The sequence below is a fragment of the Cygnus atratus genome, chromosome 7 (assembly GCF_013377495.2).
Source record: "Cygnus atratus isolate AKBS03 ecotype Queensland, Australia chromosome 7, CAtr_DNAZoo_HiC_assembly, whole genome shotgun sequence".
In the NCBI taxonomy this organism is placed as follows: Eukaryota; Metazoa; Chordata; class Aves; order Anseriformes; family Anatidae; genus Cygnus; species Cygnus atratus.
In genome coordinates, this window is record NC_066368.1 from 736,836 (window position 1) to 749,365 (window position 12,530).

The following is a 12,530-nucleotide window of genomic DNA, read 5'->3' on the forward strand; positions in this document are numbered from 1 at the left end:
ATAGCAGAAAGCCTCAAGAAAGGCACGTGGGTGTGTTTTTCTTCTTCCCCGGGCCTGGGGCTTCTGCCCCAGTCCTGGAGACCCCAGCTTCCCCAAGCAGCCTGCCCAGGGGCTCAGCTGCGCTGAATTGTTGTGTTTCTGAACACCTCTTCTGATGTCATACCTAAGCCTCTGCTGCTTCGGCTTGCGCTCATTATCCCTGCTCCTGTTGAGTCTGTGCGTGAGGTATGCAGCACTTTGTACAGCAGTATTGCAGAGATACTCAGTTCGTGGCAAGACTTCTTAAAGCCTTGCAGATGCCTGATCTGTGCCGGTAAATACCCCAGTGCTTACCCGATCTGCCCCGGCTGGCTGGCAGCAGATCTAAGAAGAGAGGTGTTTTCCAGCCTGTTAAAATCATTCAGACTATTTTTTTCTCCAGATTTTAACTCCCAGTCCTGATGATGGAGAATGTAGAAAGAGAGAAAGCACTGCAGCGCTGTCTGAAATATTGTAATGAATTCTTTGTACAATCTTAGGGTTTGCAAAGTGTTACAAGTTTGCTTAGAGTGACATGCCCGGATTTGCTCTGGGTTGCAGAGTGTTGTCCTGTCTTAGCTTTAGGACTTTGGTGGTAGTCGTGGTTCAGTGGCTTTCATCAAAAAATAGTTACAGGTTATTTTTAATCAACATGACTGAGGCATTGTTTTAGTATAGTGTTTTTCTACTGTCTTCGTTACTGACTATAGATGGATATATCAATGTGACCAAGTGCTGGAGCTCACTAGTTCCTGAGGTAGGCTTAACCAGTAATGTTTAAGCTCTGTAAGCTTAAACTGTTACAGTGCTTTTCTTGCTACTTTATGCATTCCCCTGGTTTTGTGCTGCACCTTGGCTCAGTGCTGTCACATTCCTCGTGTTTGTTCATGCTGACCACAAGCTGAACCTGAGTTTTCCAAAGGTAAAGCATTTAGCATTTAAAACTGGACTTGTCATCCCAGGTTTGAAACTCAGAATCCTGTAAACAAACCAACAAACAAACAAAAATCCTTTTTCATGTTCAGCCTTGAATTTTCGTTGGTCGTAGCAGTGCCCAGTGCCAGCAATGTTTGCAGAGAGGGGAACGGGCGTTGTAGTCCTGAAGGAAGCCTGGGGATTTTCTGGATGCCCGTGTGACGTAGCAGAGCTCTGAGAGCTGGCTGGTTTGTACCACGGGGATCTGAGCAGTCACTGGCTCACGGTGGGGGTAACGTGAACAAAGAAGCAGAGTAGCCAGGTAGGGTGGAATAAGCTGGATATTGTAAATGGCTTCTATTCAAAATGTGAAGCTCCATGTGCAATTCAAAACCAAGAAGCAAATCTAGCTACCATTTAATTGTCTGGCAAGCACAGGATCCTGAGAAAGCTCCGGGATCTGTTGTGGCCATTTGGTGGGATCTGTACAGCAACCTGGCTGTCCCTGTGCTATGCTCTCTGAAAAAATTGTACTCTGCATTGTGATTGTTCTGTGCTGAGAGTAATTCCTTCTTAAACTGTGTCTTTATTTAAGGTCATGCACATTTAACAGATTTTAATATTGCAACAATAATTAGGGATGGTGAAAGAGCAACTGCGTTAGCTGGAACAAAGCCATACATGGGTAAGAAATAATAGCTGTTCATTACATCTGTATTTTACCTTGAGAGAATGCTCGCTGCATGCCGTCTCATAACTCCTGCCTGTCACAAAGGCACGGAGTTAATTTAGCCCATTAATGCATGCACCCAAGTCGTTCAGCAGAGCCCTGCCGGTGCTGCCGTGCCAGCCTGCCCCGCTCTCCTGCCCCGCTCTCCTGCCCCGCCGCTGGCCTTGCTCCTTGCTTGGAGGGAGCGGGGCTCCCAGCGCCCTGCGTGGCCGGGCGTGCTGCCGCCTGGCTTGTCCTGAAAGCCCCCCTGGTGGCCTTCACGCGTGAAAACGATCACTGTGTTTACCTACGGACTTGCATGAAGTAGGTGATGGAAACAGAAGCTGACTGAAGGCAGTGAATAAACTGTTGTGGTTGTGCTCTTCCCGTTCAGCTCCAGAGATTTTCCATTCCTTCCTGAACGGCGGGACGGGTTACTCCTTCGAAGTGGATTGGTGGTCGTTGGGAATTATGGCTTACGAACTCCTTCGGGGCTGGGTAGGGTGCTCTGGACTGCCTGAGCTCTAAGAACACGCTTCCTTAGTGAGCCGCAGAGAGAAAAGTGACTTTCTTCTCACCTTTCTGTGTTTTCCCCAGAGACCGTATGACATCCACTCCAACAACCCAGTGGAGTCCTTGGTCCAGCTGTTCAGTACTGTCAGCGTTCAGTACTCATCCACGTGGTCAAAGGAAATGGTTGCTCTGTTAAGGAAGGTAAGGTGCCTTGTGGGTGTGCTTTGAACTGTACACGACAGGACTAACTGGAAATCTTCCAGTGTGTTAATGTAAAATTGAAATGGGACTAATTTTTTTTATGACTTTGCTCAGGCTTAAGCACAGATTCATCTTGTGTTTTGTTCTTTCACTTACCTCTGTAATAAGACGCATTGCTTCACAGCAAGTGAAGAAAAGAGGCTGATTTTGTTGTAACAGTCCAGTTCTTACCTAGGCGAGGATTGCGTTCTTTCAGCATCCAAGCATATATATGGTCTTCTGACTTGGAAAGGTGGCGGTCGTGGCTGGGACAGCAGAGTAAGATGGAGTAAGAGTAAGTCTGTGCTGAGCCTGCTGCGTCAGCTGCTTCCTCTTCAGCTCTGCACAGCTGAAGAGTCTGGCTCAGGGGCAGTTAGTGGTGAGACCTGTCCGAGAGGGTTTCTGTGTATCTGTGAAACGGACAGCTGCTTGGATTTTATTGCTGCAGCTAGAAAGTTTTTGATTTGGTGTGGAGGCTGCTTGCTTGAGAGCTCAGAAGGCAGCTGCTGAGTATGCTGTAGAAAAGATATGCCCAGTGCTGACAGCAAATAAGGACTCCAGTATAAGTTAATGTCGGGTGGACAATTTACGTAATTAGGTTTTGTTTTAAGGAGAAGCAGAGTTAGTTACCGCTGGGTGGAGTGTTCAAGCAAGTTCACATTGCCATCTGCTGGGCTGCACGAGGTGCCAGCTTTTAGAAGCGGCACAGAGCTCAGTCGCTGGCCATGGCCTCCCCGCAGCCCCGGCCCCGCGGGACGCTCCTGTCCCCACGCCCCGCTCTGTCCCCTGGCACCGCCGCCCGGCCGTGCCGTGGGAGTGCCGTGCGGTGGGGGTGAATGTCACTGCGAGCGGGGACGTCGTGTCCAGGCTCTCCGGGCAGCAGGACTGCGCTCAGGTTGTGGATGCCAGAGCTGAGCTGGGAGGGCTGGAGGCCGGGGCTGGAGTTCTGCGTGCCCTGGGGAAATCGCCGGGACGGGCCTCGGGGTGGTGGCGTGGCCAGGCTGCGGCCAAGGCTTTCGGTGGTGGAGACAAAGCACTGAGTTTTCCGGAAGCTTTACCCAAGTCCCATGCTAGAGACACCACCGACAGTCCTAAGAGCTGTACCTCAGAGCTGTTGAGCACGCAGCATGGTACCGTGCAGGCGTCTCTGAAAATTCAGGTCTGCCTTCACATCGGCTCCTTGGTGGAGCAGCAAGCCAGCTACCATTTCTATCTGACTTTATTTTTTTTTCATATATACTCAGTAGTCCGTGTGTGTGATAAACGGATTGGTATCCCCTGGTACACAGAAGAGGTGTGAAAATAGGCTGTGTGCAGTCTGAAACCAAGAGGAAGGGCCTCTGGGAAGGCCGAGCACCTCTCCAGGGAGCAGGGCTGCGGCAGGCAGGGTCTGTCCACTCCGGCCCCGGGGGGAGCGGCGGCAGGGGGCAGCGCCTGGCTGCGGCAGGGGGGGTCGTGCATCGTGGGCACACGTGGGGAGGCAAACCCGGGCTGCTCCGAGTCCTCACTGTACCGAACTTGTGACCGCCTGGTTTCACACTCTGTAGAACAGCTTTCTAAGCTTTGGGTTTGTTTTTTTATAGAGGGTGTTGCATATTTCCCAAAACAGAAACTTTGCAGCATTGCCGAGTTACTCGAGCGTGTTTGGGAAGCAGGGGGTTCTTCTTTCTGTTTCTCCTTCCTCACGGGAACGCTTTTGTCATGGCAGCTGCTGACGGTGAACCCCGAGCACCGCTTCTCCTGCCTCGCCGACATTCAGACGTCGGCCTACTTGTCAGGCGTGGTCTGGAGCGACGTCGGCGAGAAACGCGTGGAGCCGGGCTTCGTCCCGAACGTGAGTACGAGCAGCTTCCCTCGCCCAGCCGGGGCCAGTTTGCACCCTAAGGTGAACGGCTGTGCTCAGCAGTAGTTCTGAGCGTGTTTGCTGAGAAGGAGGGAGCCCGCCCCATGGCTAACCCGCGCCTGCGGTGTCCCTGTGCCTCGCAGAAGGGCCGCCTGCACTGCGACCCCACCTTCGAGCTGGAGGAGATGATCCTGGAGTCGAGGCCCCTGCACAAGAAGAAGAAGAGGCTTGCAAAGAACAAGTCGAGGGACAACAGCAAAGACAGCTCCCAGTCCGTAAGTGATCTCTGCGGTAACAGCCAGCAGGGAAAAAGGCTGAGATACCAACTGTGGGGGTGTGCACCAGTAGTTACTGCGGCAGTGGCTTCCCGTGCAGATTTGTTTTGATAAAAACATTTGCCAGATGAGTCTTCATGACAACCAAATGTTCCTCTTACATAAGTTTGATAAAGCCCTTTCACAATAATCTGTGCCTTGGTAAATGAAATGAGAGGTCTGGGCATGCTGGTCCAGAGTAACACTAAAAAACCAAAGTCCATATGATCGCAGCCTTTCTGAAGGGCACTGTCCCGTGTCTCCGACAGCTGAGGACGGGGTTAGATTGTAGTGGTTTGTCCGAGCATTGGATGATGACCACACAGAAACATCCAGGGTGTCAGTTCCATTTTTTGGATAATTGGCCCGGCTCTTCCTCACGCCACATGGGCTGTACGCCTGTGTAAGCCCCCGCAGCCCTGCTGGGCTCCTGTGCCGGAGAGGCCAGCACGTGAGTCTGGAGGAGCGTGCCACGAGCGCTTTCTGGAGAGAGTTCATCAGCCAGGAAATTCAGCTGGAGATCAGATGCATTTGTTTCCCTTGTTCACTGTGGGAGTTAGGGTGCTTTTATGCCAGTAGGGAGATAAATACAAGAATCTGGGTTTTACAGATCCGACACGTCCTCGGAATAAAACCATCACGCTGTGCACCAGGGCAGGAGGTCCTGGGGCAAGGAGTGCTTTGTGAGGGCCGCTTGCAGGTAGGGCTGGTGTGCAGGGGGTGGCAGGATGCATTATCCCATCACCGCCACTTCGGTGCTGCAGTTCCTCTCTGAGCTGAGCAAATTCCAAAATACGGAAACAGAAGTCGTCCCCTCCCGCAAGGACACCGATACCCGTTATCTGAGCAGCAGCAGGAAGCGCCAGTCAGGATTTTGCCTGCCTCGTCTGCGCCAATTAACTGCAATAGATCCCTTCCTTCTTCGACAGGAGTTAATGCTGCGATCAATGAGACTTACTGTAAAGGGCCGGGGCATAAATCGGGAAGCTGGGGAGGAAAAGAACAGAATAAGCAGACTTGAGAATACCTCTGGGAGGGTTTGTTGCCGGGAGAGCTAGGGGCGTGTTGTCTGCCAAGACCCTCAGCGCGTGTGGCAGCACGGGATGGGAGCTGGCCCCGCAGCGGCAGTGTGTGACCTCAGGGGAGGTCTCTGCACATGGACAGGCGGGTGCAGGGGGTAGGACAGCAGCAGACATAGGACACGAGCCGTCCGCACATCCGCGCCTTCCTCCTGCCGTGCGGGCGCTGTCAGCTCCCTGGTGTGGGCACCCCGGGGCGCACCCACCGTGGGGCTGCGCTCGGCCACCAGCTCACGCCCGCAGGCTGTGCTGGGCCTCTTCCTCGCTGCCAGCAGGTAACACTGACCGCAGGACACACAGACAAACACGTTGTGTTGAACTGGAGAACGGTGTTACCTGCATCTCACGGAGAGCTGCGCACGCCGCAGCTGAAACAAGCCCCCAGTGAAAGCCACAAAAGCGATCGCTTCTGCTATTTCCATCAGCTGTTGAGGCTGAAGTTTCTGGTGGCTGCTATGTGCTGTGCCTGCTGTAGGAAGCAGTGGTATGCAGATGGGACTTCTTACGCGTGTGTGGTTTTTTTCTTCAACAGGAAAATGACTATCTCCAAGAATGCCTTGAAGCTATCCAGCAAGACTTTGTCATCTTTAACAGAGAGAAGTAAGTGTGGGGGATATTTTTTTGGAAAGAAAAAATACCTTTTTTTCCTGTCTTATCTCAGAAATCGAGAGTGCCAGAGCCAGAAGGTCAGGAGCATCTCGCTGAGGTCTTGGCTCTGTGTGACAGATGTCAGCCAAGGAGCCCAGGTGGTGCATCCTTGCAAAAAAGTTCTTCCCAAAAAGGGGGACAAGATCAGTGGGTATTAACCACTGCAGGCAAAGAAAATATGCTGCAGAGAAGCTTCTGGGGTCTAACATGGACATATGACACACCTCCAGTTCACCCATACTGTCCCCTTGTCCATCTTGCTTTTAGAGGATGTTGTTGGGAGGACAAAAGCGAGGAACGTGGGAAAATGTTCTCTGCACATCACGAGCGGGCAGTAGAAGTGCTGGCATTAAAGCAGCTGCTGCCGCTTGTGGCCGAGGTCGGGCAGGCAGCGCTTCTGAAAGCTGAAGCCTGCAGGCTGTGGCAGAGCGTTTGAGACCATGTTGGTGTGTTTTGCTGGTACTTCAGCCCGTGTAAGGACCTTTCCATGTGGTGGGGGGGTGTTGCCTCCCTGGAAAGCCTCCTCTCCGTTACCTAGGGCCTGCTGTAGGCACCTGACGAGGAGCAGTGCATGGGCCGCGGGGCCGTGCTGCTGCTGCAGACACGTTCCACACCGCCTGTTCTGCTTTCGCCCTGGGGATCGCGGTGTAACGCCTGGTCCCTCTGCTCCGCACAGGCTAAAGAAGAGCCAAGAGCAGACGAGCGAGTCCGTGTCCCCCCCCGAAACCACCGATGAAGCCGAGACGGAGGCCGAGTCTGAGACCTCCAACTTGAACATGTGCAGCTCCGTGTGCTCCTCGGCGGGCAGCAGCTAGGCTGGGGGCTGCCGGCCGCCCCGTCCCCGCCCCCCGTTCTCAGGTTGCGCTGAGTAACACCGGCTGCGCTCCGAGACAACCGGAGACGCGCGACAAGTCGTCTCGCAATGCTGTAGCAACACAGACAGTTCTCACAGAACCGAATTCGGGATTTAGGCGAATGCCGGTCTGCACACCGGGGTGCCTGTCGTGGGTAAGGATCCTTGCTATGCAACTCGTCGGAGGAAGTAGACCAATTTCTTTATTTGTTCTTTTTTAATGTCAGATTGCTGATCTGGACATGCTTTTAACACACTAAGATGCCAACATACGAAGTTACACCTACAACAAAGGGGCACAGCAGGTGTGGAGCAGGAGGCAGGCTGAACAGGGGTTACACCGTACTCTGGCATTCCCGGTAGTGAGGGCTGCGCGGGGACGAGCGCTCCCACTGCGAGTCGAAGCAGCCCCAGAGCCTCGCTGGTCCCAGAGGGTGGCAGCAGCCTGGTGAGAGCCAAGGGCAATGACGGTCCCGTGGTGTAGGGACGGCCCTGTGGCATGGGATGGGGTGGCCCGGGCACTCCCTTGTCTCTTCATCACCTGCCAGAGTCTTTTTCCCGACTCCCGGCAAATAAATGTTTTCTGTGCACTCCATGGATTCTCCTGGGGCTGGGTAATGATTAAACGCATAACTGATATGTAAAATATATCTAAATATTTGCTTTCTTCACATAGCTGTTGTGAGTTGCAAGGAGCTGTGCAAACGGATCAGATCATTCTGGTGCTGTTTGTCCAGGTTCGGAGGATTTATTTCATCATAGATGCAGATTTTAGTGGAAGCAAAGTGGGTGGCCTTACAATGCTGCTCGATCACAAAGAGAGGGGAGTATCTTATTTCACCCTTCGATTTACTTTATTTTCAGTGTAAAGTAAAACTGCTGTGTATAATTTACCAATACCTGTTTTACCTTCTTAATAAGACAGGAGATCTCTTTGGCTTGTTCCAGCTGTGGATGTTACCTTTCTTCTTGTTTCAGGAGCCTTCACTATATTAGTTGCTTAATCTGCTGTACAGTGGCTTTTGGTTACTATTGCTAAAAATGAGCCATTGGGTCTGCTGCAACACAAACCCGTTGTGATATGCAAAGGTTTCATGAGAACTGCATTCACTTTACAGCTGTCATAATCTGTTTGCTGCCAGCCATTAAGGAGGTTGCTGGGTTTGCATCCCTCGTGCAGATTCGTAACACAAAAAGGGATAGAAAACGTTTTTAACAGATGCAGACTCTTTTAGGACAAATTTTGTGTTCAGTGGATGAAATAGAATGGCTTAACCAGTTTAAAACTCTTTTATATGAAAAAAAGACACAAAGCATTTATTTTCCACAGTTTTATGTGGAAATCAGTGAGTGACTATGTTTGTGCAGAACCAAACTTTCAAAAGTCTTTCAATAGACGTGTTCAGGTGTGCAGGCACAACTTTTAGGGGGGGGCTGGGGGAAGCCAAAGCTTTTATACCAGTGGCACAGTTGTGTTCAGGACAGCGCCAGGTACACGGTGCATCCGATCAGCATCTGCGCAGTACAACCCCACGGCTCCACGGAGCGGTGCGGTCCCGTGCGTGGGGCTGGGGGCAAGGCGGCAGGCGCTGAGCGAGCCACGTCGATAAATGGGTCCCACGTGCCTTCGGCCCGCTGGCAGCACCTCTCCCCGCGGCAGCCCCGGTTCCCTGGAAGAGATCCTCGTCGCTCTGCGCCTGAGGGGCACCAGCGCGGTGCCGGGGACACGGGCAGCTCACGGAACTGGGCTCTCCAGCGCGTCGGAGCGAGTCCTGTACATTTGGATGTACGGCGGGACCTGCCGGCTTGCTCCTCGGTCCTGTACTGTCTGCGTGCGTTGCGTTTCCCCCAGCCTCTTCGCGGAGCCGGCGGCACGGCTGTGGCTGTTCGGCACCAGCTGCCCTCTGCCTCGGCTGCCCCAGTGGCGGGGTTGTGCTGAGCACCTCTCGCGGCACAGCACCGCTGGGTGTGAGCAGCACGATCACGGGAACAGCACTTCAGTCTCGAGTCACGGAACCACGTCGAGACAGGCTCTGTCTGGCTTCTGGTGGGAATAGTCTCATAACCCTGCTGCCGCGAGGGGCTGGAAACCTGCCTCGTGGCCTGCCAGGAGCCAGGTGGGTGTGAAAGGAGCAGGATGAGGGTCACGAGATGTTTTTGTTCAGGAAGTATGAATTATAGGTGGTTTACTTCACCGGTATGAATGGTTCTTTTCATTAAATTCCATTTCACTATTTAGCTTCTTTCTGTAAATAATGACAAATTTAGAGACTCTGAGATCAACGAGGAGTGTAACGTTTATTTGGGGACCAAAATGCACCCTGTGCGGGAGGTACAGGTACATCCTGTTCAGCCGCAAGCTCTCAGGCCAGAGGAGATGTCTGCAGTCCTGTAGGACGTGTCTCATCAGAGATCTTCATCGCTTTCTTTAGGACATGTTACAAATGGCCCTTAACATCCCGCTGCTGTGTGCAGACATGAGCTGGCTCACTTCCCAGAAACCGGAGTGCCTCACTCCAGAACCTGTCTTGGTCATTTATGTTCTCCTTTCAGCACTCCGCTTCCTGTATAAGTGGTGAAAAATGCCCTCAGCAGCGCTGAGCAGTGACCCGCAAAGCTTCTGGGGAGACACCATGTCATGGCTGCTCCCAAGACAAAACGATCTGGGGGCAGATCCTGGCTGCCCAGAAAGCACTGCTGAAATCCAGCAAACACCTAGGGAAACATGTTTGGGAACTCTCATTTCTGCCTCACATCAGAAACTTCTAGATCTTGCTCACTGGGAACAGGTGACACAACGTAGACTTCTAGGATCACTGTGCCGTGTAGTCGAGACACCGTGAGTACGATATAATTTGAGTACTCATTTCCAAAACTGCATGGACGTACACTTCACTACTGCCCAGTTGGGGAACAGGTTTTATTGATGCCTACTTATGCAGAGACCCCAGAGATGAAACTGAAAGAAACGAGTAATTGTAAAAAGGAAACACAGTAATAAACGGATACCTGTTTGCTTCACTGTAAAAAAGCCCAGGATGGGTTTTAATGTGTCGCCTCTGCTGTGCCCTGCTCCCTGTTGCTGTTTTGTTTGTGTCTGTATGTTGTCACCTCAATTCCTGCCGTGGGGCCGTGGGGCAGGGCGTTGTTTGTCACCTCGGGGTGTCGGGGCCGCTCTCTCACCGCCGTCCGTGGCGCGTGGGCTGGGGCGGGTTCGCATCGGCTGCACCGCTGCTGTCCCCATGCTGCCGTCCCCGTGCTGCCGTCCCCTGCACGCCCGGCTCCGTGCGGCCCCGTGCCCAGCCCATGCCCTGGGTGCAGCGTGGGGCTGCCCTGGAGCAGAGCGTGGTGCCCGTGGCCGTGCGGGGTGCTTGTGCTGGGGCAGCAGCGCAGGCACTGCCGGCAGGGCTCGGCGTGCGGCTGTGGGGTGTACACCCTGTGGAAGGGCTGGTTCCTAGGAAAACCGTGTTGCTTTGAAGTCCTCTGTGCCGTTTCTGTCCTTCTGTTCTCCCTCTGTTGCTTTAGAGCCTGATTCAGCTCCAGGTGTAAGCAAAACTCATGGTGAAGTCGTGAAGCACTACCGTTACCAAACCCCGTAACGCAGAGCTTGGAAGTTGATCCAGCTCTGGTTTACATCTCCACTAGAACCAGAATACAATAATTTTCTGTATATAGGTATTTAAATACACGTATTTTTTGTATGACAGATTTATACAGGGTGTGCCATGATCTGCTGTGAAAAGTCTGCATCACCTATAAATTATTCTCCTGAAATTCCTTGCCATAAGAGTTTCTTATCTGTTGTATTTTGAGGTTCTGCAAAGTTGCATATTTTTAAGTGTTTCCATTGAATTACACAGACTTCACTGGGAATTTTGCATAGAAAACAAATGCCAGATCAGGTCCGGATGTTTCTTTTGTTGCCAGTTCTTTATTATTGCTCTATACCTTGCCAAAAAGAGAATAGGAGTAATAATAGCAAAAATGCCAATAATATGAACTTGACGTTGGACAGTGCCGAAATCCTGATGCCTTGGTAGGGTATAGTTTTTAATTATTTCTGTGTAAATTGGATATGTAAAGCATATCTCTGTATGTTAAGTTCATACATTTCTGTAATTTTATTGCATGACAATACTGCCATGTCACTGAAGATTTCAGTTATGACAACAAATTTGTGTTTTTGCAGATACTGCAAGAAGCCATTGCATATGTGGAGTAATAAATGTGTGTTTTTAGCATTGCCAAGTTTCTGCAGTCATTTTTAGGTTATTGCTCTGTAGGAAAACACTAAAACTTGTAAAAAGTGCATGCTATAATTATATCTCTTGTTTACGCGTCACAGACCGGAGTTGTTTAGCATCCAAAGTACACCAGTTGGTGTAATGGCCAAAACATACCACCAGTCTGCTGCGTGTGCTGCATTTCGCTTGCAGAAGCTCAGCAGCAGCAGCACCTTACAGCCGGGCAATGAGCAGCTCTGTTCGCGGCAGCAGCTCTGTGAGCGGTGCTGCATTTCCCCAGCTTATCCCGGTGGCAGCGCAGTGCCCGCTGGACCCGCCTGCCGCAGGAGCGTTTCCAGTCGCTCATCCGCAGCAGCAGCGCCTGCCATCTCCCCACGGCCTGCCCTTGGGTTGGGATTTCTTCTCCTAAGAGGCTGCAAACCGTTTGCTGGTGCTCGTCCTCAGGGCGGAACAAGGGGGATGCCCCTGCCCATGCTCAGCATCCAAGTTGCCTTTCTACCTGCTCGGGGTGACTGTGCTGCCGTTTGGGATGGCTGGGTCTGAACGAAAGCTGCCTGTGCTGGATGGGTTGGGAAGGAGCCCGCTTGCCCACCAGAGGGTGGTTCATGGCTAGGTATGCTGCAAGCTGGGGAAAAAGCAGGAAAGAGCCTGCCGGCTGATCTGCGTGCTTTGGGCTGCTCCCCCCTACAAGCGTGAGCCCTGCTTCCCGGTGCCTCTGCAGCCGTGTCCTGCAGCCTCGGGCTTCGGCCGGTTCCCCCGCTGGGTGCCTGCAGGCTCATGCCCTGTACAGTCCGCTTTGCTTGCAGCTGGGCAATTGTCTTTGAATTTTACTTTTTTTTTTTTTTTTGGAACATAGCGCGGCTCTTCTGCTAGAAGGCGAGACATCATCCCCAAACACCGGGCATTGGCTCGGCGCTGCCTCCAGCCGGCTGCCCCGCTGGAGCCCGGGCTTGGACCGATGCTCTCCGGGGGTCCCTGTCCCCCAGCAGCCCCCCGTGACCTGAGCTCCAGCGTCGCACGGCGAAGGCACGCCAGCTCTGCCTCGCCGGCTGAGCCAGCGCCTGGAAGCGTCTGACCCAGAGCCTGCAGCGACGCTGTCAGAGGGAATTAAGGCCACGCAGACTGCTTGTGCCCCAGGTGGGTTCGTTTCCTGC

At 52.6% G+C, this 12,530-nt stretch overlaps 1 protein-coding gene across 3 annotated transcripts in view; it reads left to right on the plus strand.

Moving 5' to 3' along the window:
• Nucleotides 1-11,324, plus strand: part of STK32C (serine/threonine kinase 32C) — a 91,352-nt gene extending 80,028 nt beyond the window's left edge. For 2 of the 3 annotated variants that reach the window (XM_035547889.2, XM_035547891.2), the window contains 7 exons: nt 1,529-1,618; nt 2,037-2,140; nt 2,240-2,356; nt 4,104-4,229; nt 4,382-4,513; nt 6,164-6,231; nt 6,956-11,324. In XM_035547889.2, coding sequence (XP_035403782.1) covers nt 1,529-1,618; nt 2,037-2,140; nt 2,240-2,356; nt 4,104-4,229; nt 4,382-4,513; nt 6,164-6,231; nt 6,956-7,094 — 776 coding nt within the window. In that variant the 3' untranslated portion in view covers nt 7,095-11,324. The remainder of the gene's footprint in view (nt 1-1,528; nt 1,619-2,036; nt 2,141-2,239; nt 2,357-4,103; nt 4,230-4,381; nt 4,514-6,163; nt 6,232-6,955) is intronic. The other variant, XM_035547890.2, reaches the window with a different exon arrangement.
• The last annotated feature ends 1,206 nt before the right edge of the window (nt 11,325-12,530 follow it).